General features: G+C 46.0%; 1 protein-coding gene across 16 annotated transcripts in view; it reads right to left on the bottom strand.

The window, feature by feature from the left end:
* RAPGEF1 (Rap guanine nucleotide exchange factor 1) overlaps window positions 1-23,304 on the bottom strand; it is an 84,707-nt gene that overhangs the window by 19,061 nt on the left and 42,342 nt on the right. For 5 of the 16 annotated variants that reach the window (XM_068211200.1, XM_068211204.1, XM_068211207.1 and 2 more), the window contains exons 5-11: window positions 21,972-22,060; window positions 21,438-21,590; window positions 19,933-20,092; window positions 18,536-18,719; window positions 17,462-17,977; window positions 10,915-11,117; window positions 8,309-8,467 (exon numbers count right to left, since the gene is read on the bottom strand). In XM_068211200.1, the coding sequence (XP_068067301.1) occupies window positions 8,309-8,467; window positions 10,915-11,117; window positions 17,462-17,977; window positions 18,536-18,719; window positions 19,933-20,092; window positions 21,438-21,590; window positions 21,972-22,060 (1,464 nt within the window). The remainder of the gene's footprint in view (window positions 1-8,308; window positions 8,468-10,914; window positions 11,118-17,461; window positions 17,978-18,535; window positions 18,720-19,932; window positions 20,093-21,437; window positions 21,591-21,971; window positions 22,061-23,304) is intronic. The other 11 variants (XM_068211206.1, XM_068211209.1, XM_068211210.1 and 8 more) reach the window with 5 other exon arrangements.

The raw sequence follows: 23,304 nt of genomic DNA, 5'->3' as shown, positions 1-23,304 counted from the left end.
TCAGATAATATTAAACAGGGTGCAGTGGGAATTTATTGTGCCAAGAAAAACAAGAGCAACCCTCTGTCTTTTAACATCTGGTGCTAGTAAGATTTACCATCAGGGTAAGTCCAAAACAAAGCTGACTACCATTAAGAAAAAAAAAAGACAATAATGCTAAATCTGCTGGAGAGGAGTTTATTTTAAAACTTGCAAAGCTGGTCATAGTCAAGTGGACTGAAAGAAGAATCACATCATCCAAAAAACCCCAGGCTGGAATGCAGCTGTGGTGCTGCTCCGTTGAGGGATCTGCTGCAGAAGGATGGTGCAGTACAGAGCTCTCAAGAAGCACTGACACAACTTGTTCAAACCAGGCTGAAAAGTGACACCACTGTGATGTAGAAAGAAAGGGAATCAAAGGCAGGAATTGGAGAATTCAGGCTACATTTTCTCAGGAGAGTTGAGCAGTTAAGAAAAAGCAAAGCTTAGTCCATCACCTGAGCCCCAGCAGCAGCACCCAGCACAGCAATGGTATTTTTGTTTCTACCTAGGAAAAATGTGGGCTTAAAAATTTAAACTGAGAACAGCCTCAGGCCAGAAGCCTGGTCAAAAAAAAAAAAAAAAAACTTTTCCACTACAAAGGAAAGGAAATGTAAAGGTCAATGACTAGACTTTACCTTCCACCACTTTAATTCTTGAGTGGCTGTGCCTTGTGCCTTGCGTGGAGTCCAGCAGTGCTCCGGGTGTATTCTCAGGGCCCAAAACAAATTGCAGGCCATAATACAGAGGAGAGGAGGGGGATGCTTTGGAAAGAGAGCTTAAAAGACTACTGAAAAATAATTAAAATGCAAATCCCCTCCATGTGCCTGTGGCTAAAAGGAGACTGGCTCTAGGACAGGCTCCTCTCTCTTCCTGCCCATTTCTTTCCGGATGAGCAGCGCTGGCTCCAGGGACACTGTCAGCTTTTGGAGCTGCCTCAGTTACAATGACAAGTCTAATCTCTGTATTTACTTTCTGCCTGGATAAATGCTCTGCATTTATTCATTTTCACTTGCATGGCACAAACCACTAAATCCCTCGTAAGACACCGGGCTCATGACATCATCTTGGCTCAGCAGATTCATTATGCCTGCCTGGTATTTCATGATCCCACTGGCACTAATATTCCAATGATCGCCCCAAGTCCCAGCCTAGACCCCAAACCACTGCTCAACAGCTCAAGAAGGCACTCAAAAACTGCTGCGCTGATTAACAAGATCCTTTGCTCCTGTAGAGGAAATAATTAGCTCCAGCAGAAGCTCTGTGCCAGCTCCCCCATTGCTGGACTTCCTGCACCCCCATGACACAGGCGGCACACGCTGTCCTTCACTTTGTAGTTGATGGACATCTTCCACCCAGGAGGTCCAGGGGGTTTTGTCCCTGACCTGCTGAACCCAGAGGAAAAGCCAGGCTTTTGCAAAGCAGCAGTGGAGCTCACGCAGGGCAGGAGTGAAAGGAAATGACTGTCCTCAGCCAAGTCACTCTGGGACAAGCAGAGCCCTGCGTGAGGCGCTGGCAGGGTTAGCTCAGGGCACACTCTGCTTCCCTGCCTGCAGCCTGGACCAGCAGCTCAGGGAGATGAGTTACTGCTCCTGGGGCAGGAACATTTGCACAGCTCCTGCTTCAAGGAGCTTCACGCACATTAATCCTAATTTGAAGGCAATTTAGACCTAAATATAACATAACTTTGAAGAAATTTTAGAAGTTTGAATGCAGATAAGTCAGTATTGAAAATCACTGTATGTTTCTCTCTCCCTGGTCTCATAATACACCTTCAGAACAACTTGGCATGAAATATGTTGAAAATGCCAGTTTAAGGGCCAGGTACCCATGAAAATGCCTTAATCTTCATTATGTGATCCGTGAACAATCATTTAAGGATGCAGACAGGCTCTCAGCATGCCGTTAACAAAGGGAACAGTGCAGAGAAGCCTTTGGTCTGCTGGCATTAATTAGTCAGCCTGCTCTCAACTTCCAATCTTGTTGTAAAGTTGCATCTTGTAGAAAGGGAGCCAGGGAGCCCCCTCCTTCCTCTGAAGCCTGCAAGCAGCTCTGGAATTCCAGTTATGCAGCCGTGCTGGGACAAGAGCCAAGACTGAAGCATACTTTTCAAAGGGAAAAAAACCCACCCTGCAGTGGAGATGATGTCCATATGGTACCCATTCCTGCTGCTCCCCAGCCTGACCCAGCCCAGCCAGCAGCTGCCCCAGGAATTGCAGCAATGGCTTCCATGGGATCTGGGTGTTGTCCATCCCCTGGAAGCCTTGTCATCTCCTAAAATGAATACTTTTTTGGGGAGGGCACAGTCCATTCAACACAACTGTCATAAGGAAACAAGCCATCCTTTAGTGCTCCCCCCAAGAGGCAACAGTTTATCTTGGAAACAAATCAGTGCTTGTTCTAATCAGCTTCTCAGAGGTTTCCTGCAGGGTCAGTCAGGCCTCGGCTATGGCTTCATGGACACAACCTCCTACTCCATGGCTTTGCTTTAAGTGAAGTACTTCCAAATACCTTCTGGGAAAGCTACAAAACAGGGTGCAACAGGAATCTATGGGAAAGGATGCTCTCCTGTATCCAAACTGACCACACTGCCAGCTCCCACCACAGGACCAGAAGAGGGGCTCCCAGCATGAACCAGGACCTGTGACAGCAGACGGCCGAGACAGGGAGAAGAGAGGGCTCCCTCTCCTCTCACCAGTGCAGGGGTTTTTAAAAAGACCTCTCTGCCACTTGGGAAGTGCTTGCACAAAGCCAGCTTTGAGCTGGGAGCAGTCTCATCTCCTGGGAACAGCAGGAAGCAAACGTGCCTGGCCCTGAACATTTACCACACACCGTGACACACAGAGGTCTCCCAGACACAGCATCTTTCAAGCTTTTCAATTTGCTGCCTTTGATTTTTCGCAACTGTGAATATTTCAGAACAGCTTTCCATCATCAGAAGCCTTGTTCCAGGATGTCCCAAAGGTCAGTGACATTCTGGCTGTTTATTTGGATTAGATGGCAGGAGATAACCACTTTTTTCTATTAAAACTTATTTCAGGAGAGATACTTTCTTCACACTCACTAGGCATGGCTGACCACAGCTAACAGGGAGACTGGGGTATATATGCAGAGAGCCAGTGGTTGTAAGTTACAGCAGTCTCCAGCCCAAATCCAAAGTTGAATTCAATTATATGGCTGAGAGAGCATCTGCAGCATCAGCAGACACAGTCTTTACCTTTTAAGCACAGCCTTCTCAGTTACCCTATGGACTTCTGCCAAATTAATCTGCCATGCTGCCAGACACTCCCAGATCAGGTAGAGCATCAGATTCCCAAAGTATGAAGCTATCAGAGGAAAGGATCAATCTTTCAGATCTCCTCTGCTAATGTTATTAAGGGAACTATGTGGGCAACATGCCAGAACTGGATGCCCAAATTGTAACAGTACAGAATTATGTTCACAAAATACTGGGTGTTGCAAAACCATTAGACCCTAAGAATATAATTGCACAGACAACTATTTGAAAAGACTTCCTATCTCATAACACAATGCTGGGCTTCCAGGTACTTTTGCTAATGAGGAAGGAAATGCTCCTGCAATGAATGGCTGGAAACACAAGCTGCCAAAAGAATGGCTTCAAGCACTGCCACAGGAAAGGCAGCAACTCCTCAGGCTGGAATGTTTCTCAGCAAGGCCTGTGACCTGGCTGCAGAGCTGACCTCCCTGGTTTTAACTGATGGTAACCACAGTATAGGGACGGATGGGGCTTCTTGTGTCTCCTGGCTTCTGCACAAGAAAACACAAAATCTAAACCTTTCCTTGTGGAGGAGAGATTCCTGCCCATCTTTGCAACAGAACAAATAAGGGGGCAGCAGGGGAAGAAAACATTTGTAAGATTTATTAACCATGCTGTCACGCATCCCTCTTTGGAAAATATCAGAATTCAATTCAGTTGCACCTACAGCATCAACTCTTTAGCTTGTGGACAAAGCCCCCAGATCAAGATGGCAGATCTGGAAAAAACAGGGTCTGGAGACCAAGACAAGACTTCTAAAAGATCAGTCACATGAAAAACATGGGTTGTGGTGTGTAGCCTATGAATTTAACATGGGACTGGTCAGAAAGACCTACAGAGACCTGCAGTGTTCCAACTGCAAGGAAAATGTATAAACCCCCAGAGGAAGTGGTTTTCACCACCCCAGAAGATCCAGTGATGCCACCAGGCAACAGCACTATTAATATCAGTGTCCAGGCCTGCCACGGGCAGTGGAAATGAACACAAACACAGAAAGAATGCTAAACAGGAAAGGCAAAACAATACCTAAGTCAGAGCAGCTGGTTAAAGGGATGCAATTCTTTTCAATCCCCCTTCCCTCTGCTCCAAATTAAGGAGCCAAAACCTTAGGACAGAAATGAGCAAACACGTAATGACTTCCCAGCCGTGGTTGGACTGAAGCTCTCACCATATGAATGAAAACAGCTTGGTCTCTGCTGAGGGCCAGATCCTGGTGTGTGCTGCAGGCTGGAAGTGAGCTCCAGGAACGGGAACAAGGCCGGCAAAACGTGGGAAGCACATGGCTGCGTCGTGCACGCCTTTAATCACTTATCTGACCCCCCTTTTCCTGAACATACGTTAGCACGCACACAAGAAAGAACAGTTGCTGTGAATTTTCTGTGCACTTGCTCAATTTGCTCAAGAATGGTGAGAACAAGTGAGAACAGAAGCGCTGAACTGGAGCTTTCATAAGGAAATCACTTGCGCCTTCTGCTGGAATCTGACAGCCCATTGGTTTCTGGTAAATTACTGGAAATGTTTCTTAATTAAAAAGAAAACATAAGAAAAAACCCAACATTTTGAGAAAGGTCTTATTTTTCCCACAGTGAAGGACGCAGCCAAATTTCCACTAATGGCATGTACATGCCTTGGAGATACAACTGCTCCTTGTTTCAGTGAGGAAAAGCTTCCCAAGACTTTCTGCAGCCCTTGGTGGAAACCTGTGGATGGGCAGCAGTGGAGCTGGCCGCCGGATATTTCCTCTCCCACTGCAGAGTTCTCCAGCTGCCAGGAAGTAACGAGATTTCAAGAACTGATTATTCCTGCTGCTCGGATACCTGCCCACCCATTTCCAGGCAAACAGCACAAGGGTTGATTAAACCACGGGAAAACAGCTCTGTGCTCACAAGAAGGGAGGGAGGTGATCAGCTGGAGAGAAACTACTGCCAACCATAACCAATGCCTTCTTGTTGCAAACCTCCTTCCCCACTGCTTAGAACCTTCAAAAGAGGTGGGAATCCCTTGAATGATTCTTGACAGTACAATCCAGTTGTCCCCCCAGTGTGGGATTTGATGGCTCAGCTGTCCATGGGATGGGGAACATGATGCAGTTCCTTCAAACACCAGCCCACACTACCAACACAAGCCCTGCTGGCACAGAGGCCAGACACGAGTCAGACTCGGATAAAAAACAGCCCAACTTGCCAAACCTACGAGGCCTGATCCAGTTGCTCAAGATCTGCCTCTATCCAGTAAAAGCTATTACTTCTGACACAATTTCCTGCAAAGGAGGGAAAAGCACAATTAGTGGGCTGACAGAGCAGCGGTGGCAGCTGGGCTGCAACAGCCCCTGCAGTGCTGACTGGAGAGAAAGGAGTCAGGGCTCTAGAAAAATTCATCCATTAAAAATTAAAAGATGCTCTGAACAACTTCACCTTTTTTCTGCTGTCTGAAAACAGTCTTGTTAAGCCATGTAAATCAGGAGTAAGGCACTAATCCTTCACCTGGAGCACAGAGCTAAGGGGATAACAAGCAGAACGTGGTGCTGGCTCAGCCTCCCTGCTGCTGGCATGTGAACAGATGGGGACAGGGACAGGTCCTCCCTGGGAGTGACTCCTGTGGCCTCCCTAGGCCAGTCTCCAGGGAAGGAAAAAAAGCACAGAGCACTTTCTGAAAACTGGCTACACTTGCAGGGCCTTGCTGACACTGGGTCAGTGGACAGCCATCGAGTTTAGCAGCTCGGAATTCCTGATATTGATCCAAGGAGGTTTTTGCTTCCTGTGCAGAATGAGTAACAGTTTATGTAGGAGACATATCATTTTAGGAGATCTGATAGCCACTGCTGTTATCTGGGTACACAGGAGGCCAAGTGCTCAGCTGGCAGTGTCTGAAAGGTGTGCTTCCCCTGGCACTGACTCCCTCGCTGGGGCTGGTGGCAGCTAATGCTGATTTTTGCCAGGTTTATTGTTCACCAGCACTCATTCGAGTGCCCTTTCTCTAGGGAGAGAGGAGAAATGAAGACAGGAGCACATGAGGAGCAGAGCAGCATGCTAAAGTGCTCCTGGTGCAGCTCGTGGCATCCCTTGAGTGGAACCTCCTGGGGCAGATTGCACGAGGGGCTCTGCTCCTTCCAGGGCTGATGGAGGGTGTCACCCTGGGAGGGATCCAACCCCCCACAGCTGTGTCACATCTCTGTCTTATTAGGCATAGGGGAAATGGAATAAACCGTGGTTATGGTATTACATGGGTCAGCTATGATGCATGTAAGGACATTGGTATTTTGCAGCTCAAAGAGACACTTTCATAGTGAAAAATCTCATTTTTGGCTGTGAAAAAATAGACCAGGTAGAGTAATGAGGAGCTATGAAATTATCCTAATTTAAAGGCACTAATGGAAAAATCACCATTTTAAATTCAGCTTATTTCCTTTGTGCATTTGACAGTGCACTGTCTCATTGCTCTCAATGTTCCACATGCTCCAGCCATTTATTTTACCCCTCACCAAATCCTTGCGAAAATGAGTAAGGATTTTTTAATGAAGTTTTAACATTTCTTAAAATAATATATTCACAGTAATGTAGTCCAAATTAAGATGAGAATGGGTCAGAGCAATTTAATCCAACAAGGACGCTTTTTAAAATCAAAGTGCCCATGTATTTTTAGAACATTATAGAATCATATTTATAGCCTCTCAATTAAATCAAAAATAGTCAAGTACTTTTATCTAGTCCTACAGTTCCATGTTTTTGCTAGCAAGGACCACTACCAAGTATGAGAGCTGTACAATTCAGGACTTTTACTTCAAATTTTAGAACTGTTTACCACAAATTTATGCAAACACTAACCTTGCCACCCCTCAGCCTTTTCATCTGTGCAGCAAAACTGCTCTCTCTCACACAAGTGGAAGCCAAAAGCTTTCATTCATGGCTTGTGAAGTAGCTCTACTTGTAAAGCACTTGAATACTTTCTTCTTCTTTGGACCAGTGATTATCACTAATTTTTAAAGAATGATTAAGTGCTGAAATGGGAAGATAGCAGTGGCACAGTGGGAGGATACTGTTTTCAAACATTTAATATTAAACTAATGGAACACTTTGGACTTCTCAAATCTTGTCAGATAATTTCTTCTCCAGAAGAAAACTAATTTACTAAACATCCAGGTCACTGTCAAAAACCAGTGTATTCTCACATGTCATCACATGGCAATCAGAGCATAACCACATAGTTTTACATGAAAATGAGCTGGTGGAATCCCATGGCTGAGTTTAATTTCATTATATTAAGACTTTGTTATTAGTACCATTTAATTTAAGCAGCTGATTAGAGATTTAAGCAGTGCTCTAATACTATTTTGATTTAAATGATTTCCAGCTCCTCCTGCCATTTTCTCTTCAGGCTGCTCACAAGCGCTGTAGGAGAGAAAACCCTGCTCATCCATCAGTAAATCATACAGGCAAACTGAGCTTGTTTGGGACCATGGAGACGTGAAGGGAAGCAGACAGGCAAAAATGAGATGGAAGATCTAGCAGAGGCCTCTTTCTAGAAAAAAAAAAATCAAGAGCTGCAGCCCCTGTTCCACATCTTTGACTAAATCCATGGATTTTGGGGACAGCATCTTGTTATTTCTCCCAAGGCCAGGCTCACACAGCAGCCTTTAATTGACTCATCCACATCACTGGAATTATGCAATGGGACAAAAAGACTTTGCAGCTCCAACGTGCAGCCTGGGGCACACAGAGGTCACAGGAGTGTGCCCAGCTCTCCTTCCTCAGTCCCCTGCCACAAATGTCAACATGAACACATCATATAAAGAAAGCTACACCTCCCCTGGCTTCAACTGGTGAGATTTACACTTGGTGGGATTTACCCTTGGTGAGATTTACACACCGTTTCTCCCACCTGGCTGGTGACTACAGCGGTTCAAAAGCCCCCAAAGGAACCTCCGCCTTCACCTGAGAGGGCAAGCAGAGAATTGGCACAGCAGGGATCAGCGGTAAGACAGTACCCACGTGTTCCAGAGCGCAGAGAACTCACCGAGTGCACAGGAAAGGAGCTGTGCCGGCTGAGAAAGGAGTTAGAGACTGACATAGTGAGGCCCTGAGTGGCACCGCAGTCCTCGGGGGTGAAGGGCACTTTAGGCTGCTGGACACAGTAGGAGACAGAAGAGAAAGAAGAGGCAGCATAGGAGGCCTGCTGAGGAGAGGGGAGAAAGCAGGAGACACAAGACACAGAGAAAGAGAGGACAGAAAAGGCGATGAATAAAGGCAAGAAATGCTAACTGTAAAACAATGCATATAATGGCTGGCTAAACAAACAGCTCATCAGAGCCAGACACACCAATATGCCTTTCCTGAGCTCAAGAGGCACGACAAAAATCACAATTCAAATCTTCTTTGTTTCACAAATCCCTTAAAAAACGAACTCCTGCCTCCCCCTCCCCGCTCACCCGTGGACAGCTGCTGCTGGCACAGACAAGCTGCTCCTGGCTGCCCTTTTGTCCCCTTGCCGTGGGGGCAGGCACCCAAAGGAGGAACTGGCTCTAAGCACACACTTCTTGCACGCTACTATTTTTTTCTGGCAACCTGCAGATTGGGAACTTGGCCTCTCCAGTGGATCCTCACTGGTACTGCTGTGAGACTGGGTGACAGTGACATCCTGCCATTTCTCTGTCCAGTCCAAGATTATAATCATTTGCACGGGAGGCAGCTATTACACCAGAAGTGACAAATCCTGGCAAGGAATTTCTCCTGAATTCCCCTATGGTAAGGAGACTGAGAGAGGATAAGGCATATTCAGGCTTTCTCAGACTTGTTGAATAAAACATACAATGCAAACATACAATCTTATTTTTGATTAAGATCTGAAGCTGACAAGAAAGGACTTCCTCATCATTAAATTATAGAAGAGTCCAACCAGCAAAACTTGCTGCTGCTAGAGCAGCTGATGCCCATTTGATTTGCCAAATAAAATCTCCCAGGGCAGCAGGAGCAGAGGAACAAGAGTCTGGTGGCTTTTACAGGGACTGTGGTATAAGCCATCACTTGCTTGCACCTCTTTCCCAACAGAGGGATGAAGGGAGAGAGGCTGCACTTGAAGAAACCTTTGCTTCAGGAGAACTGCAAGCAACACCTTGATGGTATCAGCTTGTAAAATGACAAGAATGGCCAGCAGGCAAAGCAGTGACATCTTGGCTGTCCAGAAAATGATTAAAGGGAAGCAAAGAAATGCTTGACTTCAGCCATCAAATTCAGGGCAGGAGCAGAATTTCCCTTCTGCACAATGGCTGCAGTAAAGCTGTGCTTTGCAAACTCTGATCATGACTGTGCAGCCCAAGTCACGTCTAGAAATGTCACTGAAGTGCAGCCACCTCCAGGAGGGGAAGGCAGGCAAGGGACTGCAAGGTACAAGTGACAGTGCAAGGGTCACACTGATGGGGACCACAGACCCTGGAGAACTGCCTGATCCTCCAGAGACGAGTCCTGTAGACTCTTTAGTATCCCTGCAAAGCAAATGGGATGCCAGCATTTAAGGTCTTGCCCCCAGAAATAATTAATGCATAATACTCAGTTCAGCTTAGCCAAAAATGTCAGTTTATCTTTTTAGGACTCCTACTTGCATCACAGGAATGTAGTGCAAATCCCAAAATTAGAGTTAAAAAGTAACACTCTGGGGCAGTCAAACTTTAGCACATAGAACATGAAGAAATATTGCAAGAGTCACCCTCACAATGGTAAGACCATGGCTCTGTTCCCACATCTCCTCCTGTTTTGTTAATGCCATGGCCAATTTAAGTAAGGTACATCAGAACAAAATATTTTTTTAAAACAGAACAAATAACATAATTAATATAAACAAAATACCTTACGTTGGAGTTCGGGAAAAAAAAAGAGAGAGAGAAAAGAAACTAAAGGAAAACCCTTAAAAGGAAATGGGACAAAATCCCACCCTCCACTGAGGTCGGAAACAAAACTGCTGCCATCAGTGAGGTCAGGATTTCATCCCCCACATGGAAAATGGCCCTTTCTGTGCTCTTAAACCCACCACCCACACACATGTGGATGTGCCTTTCCCTGCTGGCAGCCAGGGGGGCCAGCAGAACACTGAGAAAAAGGTAAAATCCTCACTCACACAAGGGGACCAAGGTGAAGGAAACATGCACGACTGAAGTAGTGGTTATACCAAAGGTCTGTGCAGACAACATAACAGCAGTTATTCTGTTTAAACAGTTATTATTAGTGGCATCTCTGACAACAGTTTCAAAACAGCAGTGGGAACAACAGTGCAGCAACCTCCTGAAAATAGTGTTGCTCGGTGTGTCAAAATCTTCCAAGCAGTTGCCCTTACACAAGCCTGGCACAGATTCAGCCCTGCCATGTGGAAGACAAACGTTTCATTTTTAGGGCATTTTAGGACTTTCAAAGCTTGCAGGGAAGGGTCTGAATGTGGGGTTGGAAAGCAGCAAAAACGTACACGATGCAAAATGCCTAAAACCATGTTCACAAGCTGCCAAGGAGCACGATGTGGGAACACCAGTGAGACATCCTCCCACCACCTCTGCCTGTCAGAACCAGGAGCAGGAAGAGCAGAGCTGTTCCTGGGAGCCTGGTGGCCCTGCCAGGTGTCCCTGAGGTGTCACTCACCAGCTGCCTTTGCTTGGGTGGGAGAGCAGGAGGAGGTGCCAGATCTTGAGAGGGGTCTAAGCTGATAAAGGAGTCATTGATCCCGTAGACTTCCCTGAGGTACTTGTTCTTCTTCTGGTAGATGTGCTCGTTCTGAGGGGTCTGGTAGAACATGGACGGCTGTGGCTCTGAGTAGTCTTCCACAAACTGCATGTAGGCCATCACTGCAAGGCAAAGAGAGGTGACACTCACTGTCTTGCTCTGCAAACCCCAGCTGAGGGTCAGCAGGCAGCTGTTTGTCCTCAGAAGGGCACCCACAGCTGCCATCCACCTTGTAAATGCAAATATTCCTCCTGCAAGCCAGCACACAACAAACACCATCCCAGGCCACAAACACAGCTGATCATACTCTGGAACCACTGAGGTCTCCAAACAGCAACTTGAGAAGTCTCATTCACTGATGCTTAGCCCAAATCCTCACCTAATCCATGGCAATTCTGAGAATACTCCTCAACAGCTAATGTCCAAAGTCACCATATAAACCAGAATAGTGTCAGTCTGCTTTTTAAGAGTGTAACAATGCATCCTCGACAATAAATCTGTAATGATTCTTGTGCCTACAGTAAGTCTCATGTCAGCAGTCAGCAAGATTTCTAGAACCAGGAGGCATACAGTGTTTCTCCATTCTAGCAAGCTGATAAAACTGTTACCAGAGAACACCTACCTGTGAGACTGGGTGTGCCTCTCCCTCAGCTCTTTAAATGCCACTGCCAATCCTGGTACAAAATACTTTATCACAAAATACTTACTCCTAAAAGTGCCCCTGACCATGTGTTCCTACCTCCTTAGCTCAAATCCAACACCCTTTGCTCCCGTCCCTTTTTAAAGTAACTTACCATCTCCAGTTTTCAAACTCAATTGAGTCACAAGCTTTTTTGAGATGTGGCTCAATGGAAATTTAAATGGGATCAAACCTTGTCTAGAGGACCTTTCCATCTGTACAATATTCCTTCCAAAATCTATAAAAAAGCCCACACAGGTGAGCCTAGGCAGCTCTGACAGAGGATTAATTACTGTTGCAATATTTTAGTGTTGGAGGGGGAGGATGACATCCAGTGCCATAGAAAGTCTACTACAAACCCACCCCTCATTATTAAGGATCAGAAGTGTGCCGAATAATGTAAAACACAGGAAGAACCCCTTTCTGTACACCTGAGAGCAGGAGAAACAGATGTGTGTCATGGGAAGGACTAACCAAGGCCTTCTTGTAAACATGCTGTCATGCACAAGGCACTGTGATCATCCCACCCTCCCTCCTGATAAACAAGCAGTTGTTACTTTTTGTAAAGCTGGTCATTTGGTGGCAATTATTCATCTTCTGCTGGCGTTCTAGTTGTACAGCTGAAAGGAGTGGATGACTTCAGTGAAAGCCATAAATACAACGAGCACAGTGCAGGATTTGCACATCATGAAGTTGGTTCCCACACTGGCTGCAAGGCAAAGTCCTCTGTTCACCTGCCAAGGCAGACCCTGGGCCAGCCTTTAAACAGGATACAGCCCTGCAAATGTGTCAGCAGGAAGGAGTTGCTTTGCACCTGTCTTGGGCACCTTTTTACAGATTTCCTCTAATATTTTAAACTCCATTTAGAAATGGAGCTAACACAGCTGCCCTTCCCCAAAAGAATTATAACTCTCTTCCAAAAAAATAGAATAAAGAAAAAAAGAAATAATGAAAAAAAACCAAACCAAAAAAACAAAACAAAACAAAAAAAAAAACAGGTCGAGGCAATGGGAGCACAGGAAATGGAGCTGATGGATTTCAATCCTGACCGGTAACACCTGCTGTCCCCATCCTGTGACCCCACGGTCCTGCCAGTGGACAACCTGTTCGTGTCCTGCAGTAGAGCCAGTCCTGCACAGCTCTGCCAAAGCTGCTGGAATTTCCTGATGGACCTCCATCTCTCCTTGCCACCTGAGCCTTGCCCCTCTTCCTCCCTCAGACTCCCTGCTCTTTCCCAGAACAACCTCACAGTGAAAAGAAGCATGTTCTGGAAATACTGTCTTACTTGGAATCATGGTGAAGGTGCAGGAAATAGAGAATTACTAAAATAGTCTTTTCAAGTATCAGTGATTCAGTTGGCTAAGGTGCTCCTGTGCCCTGGAAAATGCCTTGATATCATACAACAGCTTCAGGGGTCAAGATCTAAAGAAGGCTTATGAAAGATATCTCTCTAGCAGCAAAACTGAACTAAGGATCAGGAGTCCTTGCAGAAGTGCAGAGGACAAGAGCTTGAGGGAAAAACCACATTTTGAGAGCTCATCAGCTGAGCAGGACAAAAGCCAAGAAGGCAGGCTTGGCAGCGCTGGCATAATGCAACAGACACTGCTGAATCCAGATCAACCCTTCGTGTTGAGTCACCTACAAAAGCAGTGCTTCACTGAACACCCAGATCTGCAGACACCACTGGGGATCGATAGCTGTGAGCTCCTGGAACAGCACCAAGCACTGCAATGACACCACAGCTCAGTAGTGTTGGTGAAAAGGGCATCACATTAGACACTTGGGTAAAATTAAATCACTGCAACTCAGGGCAGTGAGCCTGAATGCTGTCGGGAGCCTTAACTCAATCTGCAAGGGAATAATGAAGAGCTCTTTTATCTCAGCTCTTTATGGGGCTAATGCATCCCATCGTCATGGCAGCTCCCCTGCCTGGCTTGTTCCAACTAGTCCTGGGCAGGTGAACATGTCTCTGCCTCTACTTTGTCATCCTTGTTTTTAGGCAAAGTGAAAAACAGTTGGGATGGTGAAATACAAACCTGGCACTGCAGAGTGCAAATCAAAACAGGCATCATTAAAATCCTGCCAGTCTTGAACACGAGAGTAAGAGAGCAAGAGCGCTCCCTTGACGCCTGCTTGCAAAGGGTCTTCTCTCCCCCTCTCCACTGTGGTTTTTAACAAGGCAGAAATTTAAAAGCAGATGGGAAATTACATCAGCAGCTCAGCTCAGGCTGCACACCCTGCAGCAAGTGTGCAGAGGGAGGGATAGGGGCTGCAACTCCCCACTGAGCAGCTGGGGTGGAGTGACAGTCTCAAGGCAGCACCCCGGGAGAGAAGGGAGGCGTGAGAGAGAAACCTCTCCCAGCACATGCCCAGTTTATGTCAGTTCTTAACCCAGACAGAAAATATGTGAAATTTAAAAAACCATGAAATCTCAGACTGAGGCTGTAACACCTTCCCAGCAATCTGCTTGCAGTGCCTTGACTGTCATTTCTGAAGGAGCTAAAGCTGCTCAGGGATTTCCAGCACACACCAGCTCTGCCCATATGGCAGAAGTCACAGGTACTGCTCTCCCAGGAGCCAGCTCTCCTCATCTGCAGGAGAGAACCAGTGGTTGTTGGAGTCCAAAGGGGTTATTAGGTGATGATCAGCACTAAGGCACACCTGCAGTAAGGTGAGGCACACCAGCATCCCCCCTGGAGGGCTCCCTGACAGCCCAGCCCGACCCTGGCACTGTTGGCAGCTGGGCCCTGCACGGGCACAACAGATTTGTGTCTGGGCAAGAGCCAAAATAATGGACATTCTTAAGCTATACCACACAGGAACTCACTGGAGAAGTCAAGGTCAGTGAGGCAGTCGTTGCTGTCACCTCTGGGAGGAGAGCTGTTCTTCACAGAGCTGGCATTATCCGCTGGCTAAGCCCAGCCTGCCCTCAGCGTGGTTCCTGCGATTAAATACCAGCTGCTCTATGGGCACCAGGCTGCGTTTTGTTCCCACTGACAGGGAGGGAAACATGAATAAGCACCTCACCAGTAGTTTCCAAGCTGTTTGGGGAAAGGATCTTGTTATTTCTGACTCCGGGCTCTTAATGGCAGAAGCTGCTCCATGTCTGTGTCTTGTTCAGCAGGAGCACGATGCTGGTGCTCAAGCAGCAGTCTGGAGTAATTTGCCCTTAGCACAGCAACATGTGCTCTTACAGCACAGTAAAATAACCATAACTCATGCCAGACTAAAAGCCCTATCACTCCTCTGTGTAAATTATACAGAAGTCAACTCTTGGAGGTCCCTCTGAGCACAGCTCACAGCAATACACAAGGTTAACTCAAGCAGATCTTCTGCGTATTACCAATAAAGACCATCAGATTCTCTGCTGCAACACTTACTGCCAGCTACCAAGAGATGACCCACAACAAAGGCACCACAACCAAGTTCCATCTGTGTGAGCTCTGGATCTTTTTAACAAATCCATGCATCTCCTCCAGATCCCAGGAGCTTGTTGAGGTTGTGGAAGCAGCCCTGTGTGATTACACAAGAATATCTACATGCATCAGCCTCTGGGCAAAAAATATCCTGGGTGTCACCACAGAGCCTGAGTAATGTTTGACTGGCCTTTTAAATGCTGAAAAAGTAAAATTAGCAACCACAAATCCGTGGTGTGATATACCGTGGAGTAAAAACAACCTAAAACAAGTTCTCAGTGTCACATGAGTGCAAGTAAAACATTTGCAGCCATCAGGTATCAGTCCCAGGACTACCAACAAGTTTTGCAGCAAGGGTGCTTTATCAAATCATCAGAGTTGACAACACATTAGGAAACAGCTCCTACCTCTCCTAACAATGCAATCTGATCAATACTCCCAAAATTTCTGATGGTGCAAGATTACAATTAAATCTAATCCAACATCAAAGAAGATTCACACAAAGCCTTGGTACTGAGGTTAAAGTTGTGCTCAAGCAGTAATGCAGATTGCTTTTAAATTTGTTTTCAAGTAACTCTTTGGCATCTTGTGTGATACCAGAAAACAAAGACACGGGGCTTAAAGACACAAGCAAACAGCCCAGATAGCTCTTTCAAATGTCAAACTTCCTCTTACCCAAGATTCACCCAGGAATCTCCCCTCCACTGAAGCTGCCTACGTGCACAGAGGTGCATTTCCCTGCATCCAACCCAGCCTGAGTGGTGTAACAGCCATCCCTCATTAGTAACAGCAGATCCACAAGGATCTGATCCTGCACTAACGTGCTTTATATCACAGCCCCTGGCAGCTCATACTTCAGGTGAGGATTTTGAACAGCACAAGCTGTAACACCTTTGTCTGTGCCCATTTACTTCCTCTCTGTTGCCCACTAACAACCATCTCAGCCTCTTTTTTAGCTGATTTTAGTGTCTTTAACTGCTTGATTACCAGAGAGGAACAAAAGAGATTTCCTGCATATGGGGACACTTTTATGACCCTCACTTTCAGGTGGGTCAAGCCTTGTGCTCTGGGTAAAATCCCTGAGGGTTACTCATGTGGACTGGTCACTTAGGGATAATGGAAATGCTTTTAGACAAGGCATATTTTTAAAGAAGTGACTGGCAGAGTACACTACATAGGAATGGAGAGAATACACCCTGTCATCACACACCCCTCTTACTCCCACCTTATACATTGAATTGCAGCATCTTAGACTGGTTTGAGTTGGAAGGGACCTTAAAGAATCCCGTTTCAACCCCCCTGCCATGGACAGGGACACCTTCCACTGGGCCAGGTTGCATAGAGTACCATCCAGCCTGTCCTGGAACACCTCCAGGGACAGGGAGTCCACAACCTCTCTGGACAAAAATTATTGTCAGTGAGAAGTCTATAAACTGCAGGAAGGAGCCAGAAGGCCAACTCAGCACTTTGAAATCAGCTCTTCTTTTGGGCTGCCAGCCATGCAATGTAATGCTCTTCCTCCAGATCTCGTATACATTACCTCCTCATGCAACACACAGCTGCAAAGCCAGCCAGGGACCAGTAAACCAACATCTGCTGGATCTCACTGTGTAGTCCACAGCCTTCCCTGGCAGAGCATTGTGGCTGCCTGTTTGGCAAGAGGTTTCACATTTTTCAGCCATGAACATTAAGGATATCAGAAGAAGGTTGTGAGCTTGAGATGTGGTCAGCCCTGGTGTGCCAGGAGTCTGGCTGGGGACAGGAGCCTTTGCTTTTAGAGGTTGCTTGTTTTAATGATGTGGGAAATTCTCAGGCATCCAAAGGAAATGAGATCCTGTAGCAAAACAGCAGTACTGGACTCTAGTTAATAGTGTTGTCTTGCACAGCTATGTGGGTGACTGTGCTCCTATTGCCAAGTAACTGCTCTGGCAAGGCTGGGTTTTGGACAGAAAAGCAGTCCTTTCCCCAGGCTTTTGGAGAGGACCCAACTCTCCTCTGCAGTGGGAAAATAAAATTGGGGAAGGGGGGAGGGAACTGACTTTAAAAGGGAGAATAGACCAGAAAGATCTGCAAGGCAGAGTGCCTCAAAGACACACATTCAGGTGAACAGAGAAGTAACATGGTCTCACTGCAGTACTGAAGATGCTGTGTGATTCCAGATCCCCTGGGCCTGGATCGATCTTGGCCCCAGGAATCACTCCCTGTCCACCACAGCACTGACACTTCCCCTCCATATCTTTGATATTGACCAACTGCTTTTGACACTCAGTCTCAACTAAGAGCATCACCATGACCACCATTACTTAGTGATGATCAGAAGCGCCACAACTGCAAGGTAAAAAACAAAACCCAAATGCAGGAACTTGCTTACTGTGCTTGTTTTTCTTCTCTGGCAGAGGTGGTGGCTTTTCTGGGTCACTGTTCGAATCTGGAGCAGCAAAATCAGCAATGAATTCCACTGGTGCTGAAGAGTTTCCTTGCTGGAAAGGCAGAACAGCAGCAAAAGGCGTGAAGGGCATTGACGGGACAACCACGGCATTGTGCAGGTCATCCTCGGAGATGTTGTCGTACTGGGACGGGTGCCTCTCGTAGGACACCCTGCAGCCCGAGTTATCCGAGGTCTGGGAGGCTGCACTCCTCCTCTTCTTCTCTGGTAAAGCTGGGGGAGTCTCTGTCGGCTGCGCTGCTCCCGAGAGGCTGCAGAATTCCAGTGGAGGAGAGCTGCCCTGCGGGAGCTGGAAAGCGTGTCCATGGAAAGGGGAGCCAGACTCACCCAAGGACTCTGGCAAGGGGCTGAGGACACCTGGCCCCTGAGGAGGTATCTGATCAGTGTTGGAGAGGTCCTGCTGCAGGAATTCATAGTCTGGATCATAGTGATCTGATTGATCTGGGTAAACAGAGGATGATGCATTAGTTTCTCTCTTTCACTGTTTAGCCCTTCTCAGTTCTGTCCCTCCCATTCTATCAGTTAATTAATCAGTTCATTTTAATCAGAGTGGAACTTCCTTGCAGCTGGGACCATCTTTTTACACCTTCTGTAACATCCAGACTTCATATAACTCATAATTAATTCTTTACACTGGCAAACAAATAACAAAAATTCAATAGGTAGACATCTGCATAATTAGTGCCGTATTTATATTTTAATTTTCTTTCCTAGCATGTAGAAACAGCACTGCTTTTGTCTACTAGGACTGTAATTTCTGCAGACAGGGCTGAAATGAAGAAAACATTCCACTTGAGAGCTGAACTGAGTTTGAGAACCATCACCTACAGCAAGGGAAACACATTCCTCTGGGCTTTTTCCTCTCTGACAGAACAGCTCTGCACTGAACTGTCTGCAGCAACTCCAAGACAGCAGCTGCAAGTGCAGTGCATAAACTACATCACCTCCTGCACCTCAGCTCCCAGAGCAGAGGGACAGGGCCCCAGCAGCCCCTCTTACCCAGGGTTTCACAGCTTGTGTTGCGGGAGCACTGGCCGCTGTCGCGGTCCAGAGAGGAGAGCTGCTCGTCAGACTTGCTCAGTTTGCCAATGCTGCTGCACGGAGAGAGGCGAGGAGACTCCCCCCCATAGGAGTGGCTTCCACCTGACAACCTCCTCTGGGCATAGCAGTCAACATCAAAATCCTTCAGGACAAACATAAAAAAATAAAAAACATCAAATCACCATCACCCTTGGCAGCTCGCTAGTGAGGAAGATGCAGCTCGAGGAGCAAAGACCTCACAGGAGGGGAGAGGATCACTGCTGCTGGCCCTCTCTAAGCTCATGGAGAACACAGAAACCCTCTGATATGGTAAACAGCCCATGCCAGGGAGCTCTGTGTGTTCTTGATTTCAAGCAGGGGTTGCTGTGGCCCACACTGGACTTTACAGATGCTGAGAAGATAACCAAGTTCTTCACAGGACGTGTGACTGATGACTGCTTGTCGTGACACCGAGACAAGGGAATGACAAAGCAAATACTTGGTTACCTCAGGTGCACGCAAAGGGAAAATAAACTATGGTGAGATACAACTTTCTGTGCCTATGGCTATGGTCCCATTTCAGAAATTACCTCAAGTTTATTAACCTGTGAGTGAACCCCTCAACTATTCCCACTCTGTCAGAACAACCTTAGTGTGACTGTAATTTCAGCTGAAGAGTGGCCACAAGCTTTATCTGAGTCAGCCAAATGACTGCAGAGGCTCCCTAAGCCAAAGCTGAGGCTTTGGGGATGAGGACAAGATTTGATTTTTGTGCAATTTGATATGATTCAGGTCCTCACTGCTGAGCTAGTAAGTTCCTGAATGGGTAAAGCAAACCCAGCCATTTACAACCTCATAAACCCCAGACAAGCACAAGAAATGGAATGTGATTAACACACACACAACTTTCCCATTTTTCTACCAGAAAATGTACAAATTTCCCCAAAGCACCAGCAGCGCTCAGAGCAGTAGCTCAAACTACTGCTTGAGTTAAAAGATGTTTGAAATTGTGACTGGATGAAGACAGACTTCTGATCTCTGAGTAAACCCTGGGGAGATGTCAGGGAGCTCAGCCAGCTGCTGTCCCCTGATCTATTGGACTTGGCAACACTCAGCCACTCCCATCCTCACACTCTGCTACCCCTCAAGGCAACAAAGTTTGTAGCAATTTGTTAATTAAACACAACAACACTGTAAGAAAAAAAAAATTAGGCTGTCCGCATTATTTATGACACTGCTGTTCCTGCCACTGCCACTCCCACTGCAGGCTGCCTGGGACAAGCAGGGACCTGCAGCTCTCAGCATCTCCCTGAGCTTTTCCTCCAGCTCACAGCACACAAAGCCCCTTGGCTTTCACAAAGGGGTTATGCCATTACCTGTCTGTTGATCCCAACAGGTAAACTGGACCCACTGGTAGCTCGGCTCATGGGGGCCACAACAGCCACTCTGGTCGGGGAAGGCGCCGACTGACGTTTTTTAGGGGGCAATGCTGGTGGAGGGCTGCAAGACACAACAGGAATTGATGCTTCCAACACTCTTCCAGAAAAAAAAAAAAGAAAAAAAAAAAAAGAAAAAAAAAAAGGTTTTCAGAGGCTTCACAAGATGTTTTCCACAAAGCTTTTGTCAGCCAGGAGCTATTCAGCAAAATGTATCCACTAAAAATATTAAGAATACTTTCACAGGTAAGGTCCTGTTAAGTGATTTATTTTTTAAGGTTGGTATTTCTCAAACAAAAATAAATGCTGTTGTTAAAAGTATTCTGAATGGTGCTAATTAGCATGGCAATTATTTCTTAATAAAAGCAGTGAAAATCCAAATTATATGTTTTGGTTGACCCAAATATTATTTCCATTCACAGATGTCCCTCCCCCTCCTCAAACCTTCCAGATGTGAAAAATGCTCAAAGTTTCACAGATTTACAAGACAGGAAAATTCTCTTTTTTGGTCTTTGCTTTCTTGGTGAACTTCAGGGAACAAAAGGGTCAGAGCTGCTCTCACCAGGTGCACTGTGAGGGCCCCATGTTTTGGCATGAATCTGTGTCAGACCCACACATTTACAGTGACTTGTGAGAATTTAACCCTTTGACTTTTAGCTTTTGCTTCTAATGACATGTAATTCTGATAGTCATCAAGCCTGAGAAGTTCCCAAGAGCATACAGAGTCTGTTCTTGGAACATACCACAAAATTTTTATATAACCTTTGAGAATTCATGAAATACACAGAAATGTGATTCTTTTTGTCAGCCACAGCCCTTGATGCCACATTTTCAAATTACCACAACATGTATTTTTCACACCAGCCATTAGCACCAGTACTAGAGAAGAAAAACAACACACACACAAAAACCTGCAAATTGGGGGTTTTCTCTTCCTTCTCAAAATAGAACATAGAAACTTTCATGTGGTTACTCTTAGAACAGGGTAAGAACAACCAAGCACAAGGGTTTTTTCACACCCTCTTGGCTTTCACTCTCAAGTTGATAGGCAAAGCAGAACAATCTGGCTGTGCAGGACAGATTGGTAACTGGCCCCCAAGGATAAACATTTCTCATGGGATACAGCAGCCCAAGACACTTGCACAGTGTGGAAATCACACGGTTTTATGTGAGGTTATTATGGATTTTTGTGATGCCTCTCATGCGTGGATGTCAGGGCATGGCACTATCCTCACATAAAAAGAAAGAAAGGAAAAGACACAAAAAAAATAAGAGACAGAACACAAAGCAGAGTCCAGGAGCAGGGAAAAATTGCTCTGGAGGACTGGAAATTCAAAAGCAACACTAATCCTCCTCTCTTGTGCACATTTTGCAAGATGTTTTAAAAAGCAACAGGCTGGTAAGAGGCACTGGTGCTCTTTGGCCAGCTGGCTGGGCAGTATTACCTGTTCTCTGCCACACGAATGCTGGGCAGAGGGGGTTTAGGAGGTGCAACTTCTTCATCCATGGAGTCAGTCAGCAGCTCGTTGGATTGAGTCATATTAGTTGTTTTGTTGAGGATCTCCATTTCTCGGTCTGTAAGGGGAAGTTCTGATGGGCTGCAACATGCAAAACACAGATTGTAGATCAAAAACCACAGCTGGAACACAGCCCTGACAGATTGAAACCTATTTTAAATCATGTGCTATCAGACAGGCACCTAGAGCAGAAGGCAGAATTTGCATCTGCAGGTGGAATTCCATGTATCTGCAGAGCTCAGCGTGCATGTGACTCAAAGGTTGTTTCACTGCCAGATTTTGGTGTCTTTCCTATCATAGCATCTTCTCTTTTAGCAATCCTGCTGAAATGGATGGGGGCCTACATGAAGAACACTACACCACCCTTTGTGAAGAACAGCTGAATGATTTAACTCAACTGTCAGCAGTCAGAAATTATCCCTTCTATATCAGTCCTGCCCACAGAAGAAATCAGTGACCCACCTGTCAGATTTACATGCTGGTAAACTGGGTTTAACTGGGCTTGTGGGAGAGGGATGCTCCTGCTTTTCAATCGTGAGTCTGACCAGCTCCTGATGGATGGAGAGAAGAAAAAGAGAATAATCACTATTTGTTGAATGCTGCACTTAAACAGCCCAGAACACAAAGGGATGCTACTGCAGTGAACTCTTGGGTATGGTTTAATGATGGTGTGGACACAGAGAGAGCTGAGCTGGGTTTAAGTCTGGTACAGAGCCACAGAGATGATGCAGAACAGCTGTTAAGGAGCAGCCTGCACCCAGAGGAAGTTTTGGCAGTATTTGAGTGAAGTTCATTAACCCTGGCTGCATGGGGATTCTGCACAAACCCATATGTGTGTCTTTTTGCTGTTTCCTCTTTCCTCTGTCTCACAAATGTGTTCCAGTCCACACAACACCCTAGATAATGGTAAACTGGCTTTACATACATAGATCTAAGTACAAAACAGTCTTACCCAGTGCAGTACTTCATCTAGCCAAAACCAACATTAAATAATTGCTTTGTATTTTATAAATAAGAATATATTTGTTTCAAAAAGCAAGTTTTCTGTAAAATGCCTAACCAAAAATTAAACAGAGAACACCTTCATTTAAAAGGCCTGCTTCCCCTGAAGCCACCTTTTAACACATTAGCAATAGAAGACTTAATCATTCAAGAAGCTACTGTAGTGTATCTGTTATAGGCAGATAAGGCTCTGGATAAAGAGATAAGGGCATGATAATCCTGAACTCTAAGTCTGCCAGCAGTCAAAGCAACAATCATTCACACCAGAAAGAGAGAGAGAACATTTTATGGATGTATGAGGCTGACAAATAGATCTCCTGCCCACAGATACAAACACATGCCCCTCTTACAGGCAGGCTGGAAAACTGGCAGTGCTTCCTGCCACTATTGGCTTCCCAGCATATTACACAAAGGAAACTGCAAGGGATCAATTTTAATTTTATTTTTTTTAAAGCAGCCTGAAGTACAGTGTCATCATTCCAGTATCATCTTTGTGTCCTTGTCTATAGAGCCTGGAAACAACTGGCATTGCTCTCTCAGTGCAGTAGCTGCAACTGGAATGTCACTGCCATCATCCCTCTGAGGAAGGAAAATACTCCAGTTCTGGCACTTTTACATAAGGCTCTACTGAAAGCTGAAATTCCATGGGTTAACACACACACACCAAGAGGAATAAGGTGCAAACACCATCCAAGTGTCCACCACAGCTGACTTTGGTCTCCATGCTCTACTTATACTCCTGGTGTGAGCTGGTGCTCCAACAGAATGTATGTACACTGTGTTCCACAAAAAC

The sequence above is a fragment of the Anomalospiza imberbis genome, chromosome 21 (assembly GCF_031753505.1).
Source record: "Anomalospiza imberbis isolate Cuckoo-Finch-1a 21T00152 chromosome 21, ASM3175350v1, whole genome shotgun sequence".
Classification (NCBI taxonomy): domain Eukaryota; kingdom Metazoa; phylum Chordata; class Aves; order Passeriformes; family Viduidae; genus Anomalospiza; species Anomalospiza imberbis.
This window is presented reverse-complemented; position numbering and strand designations above follow the sequence as displayed.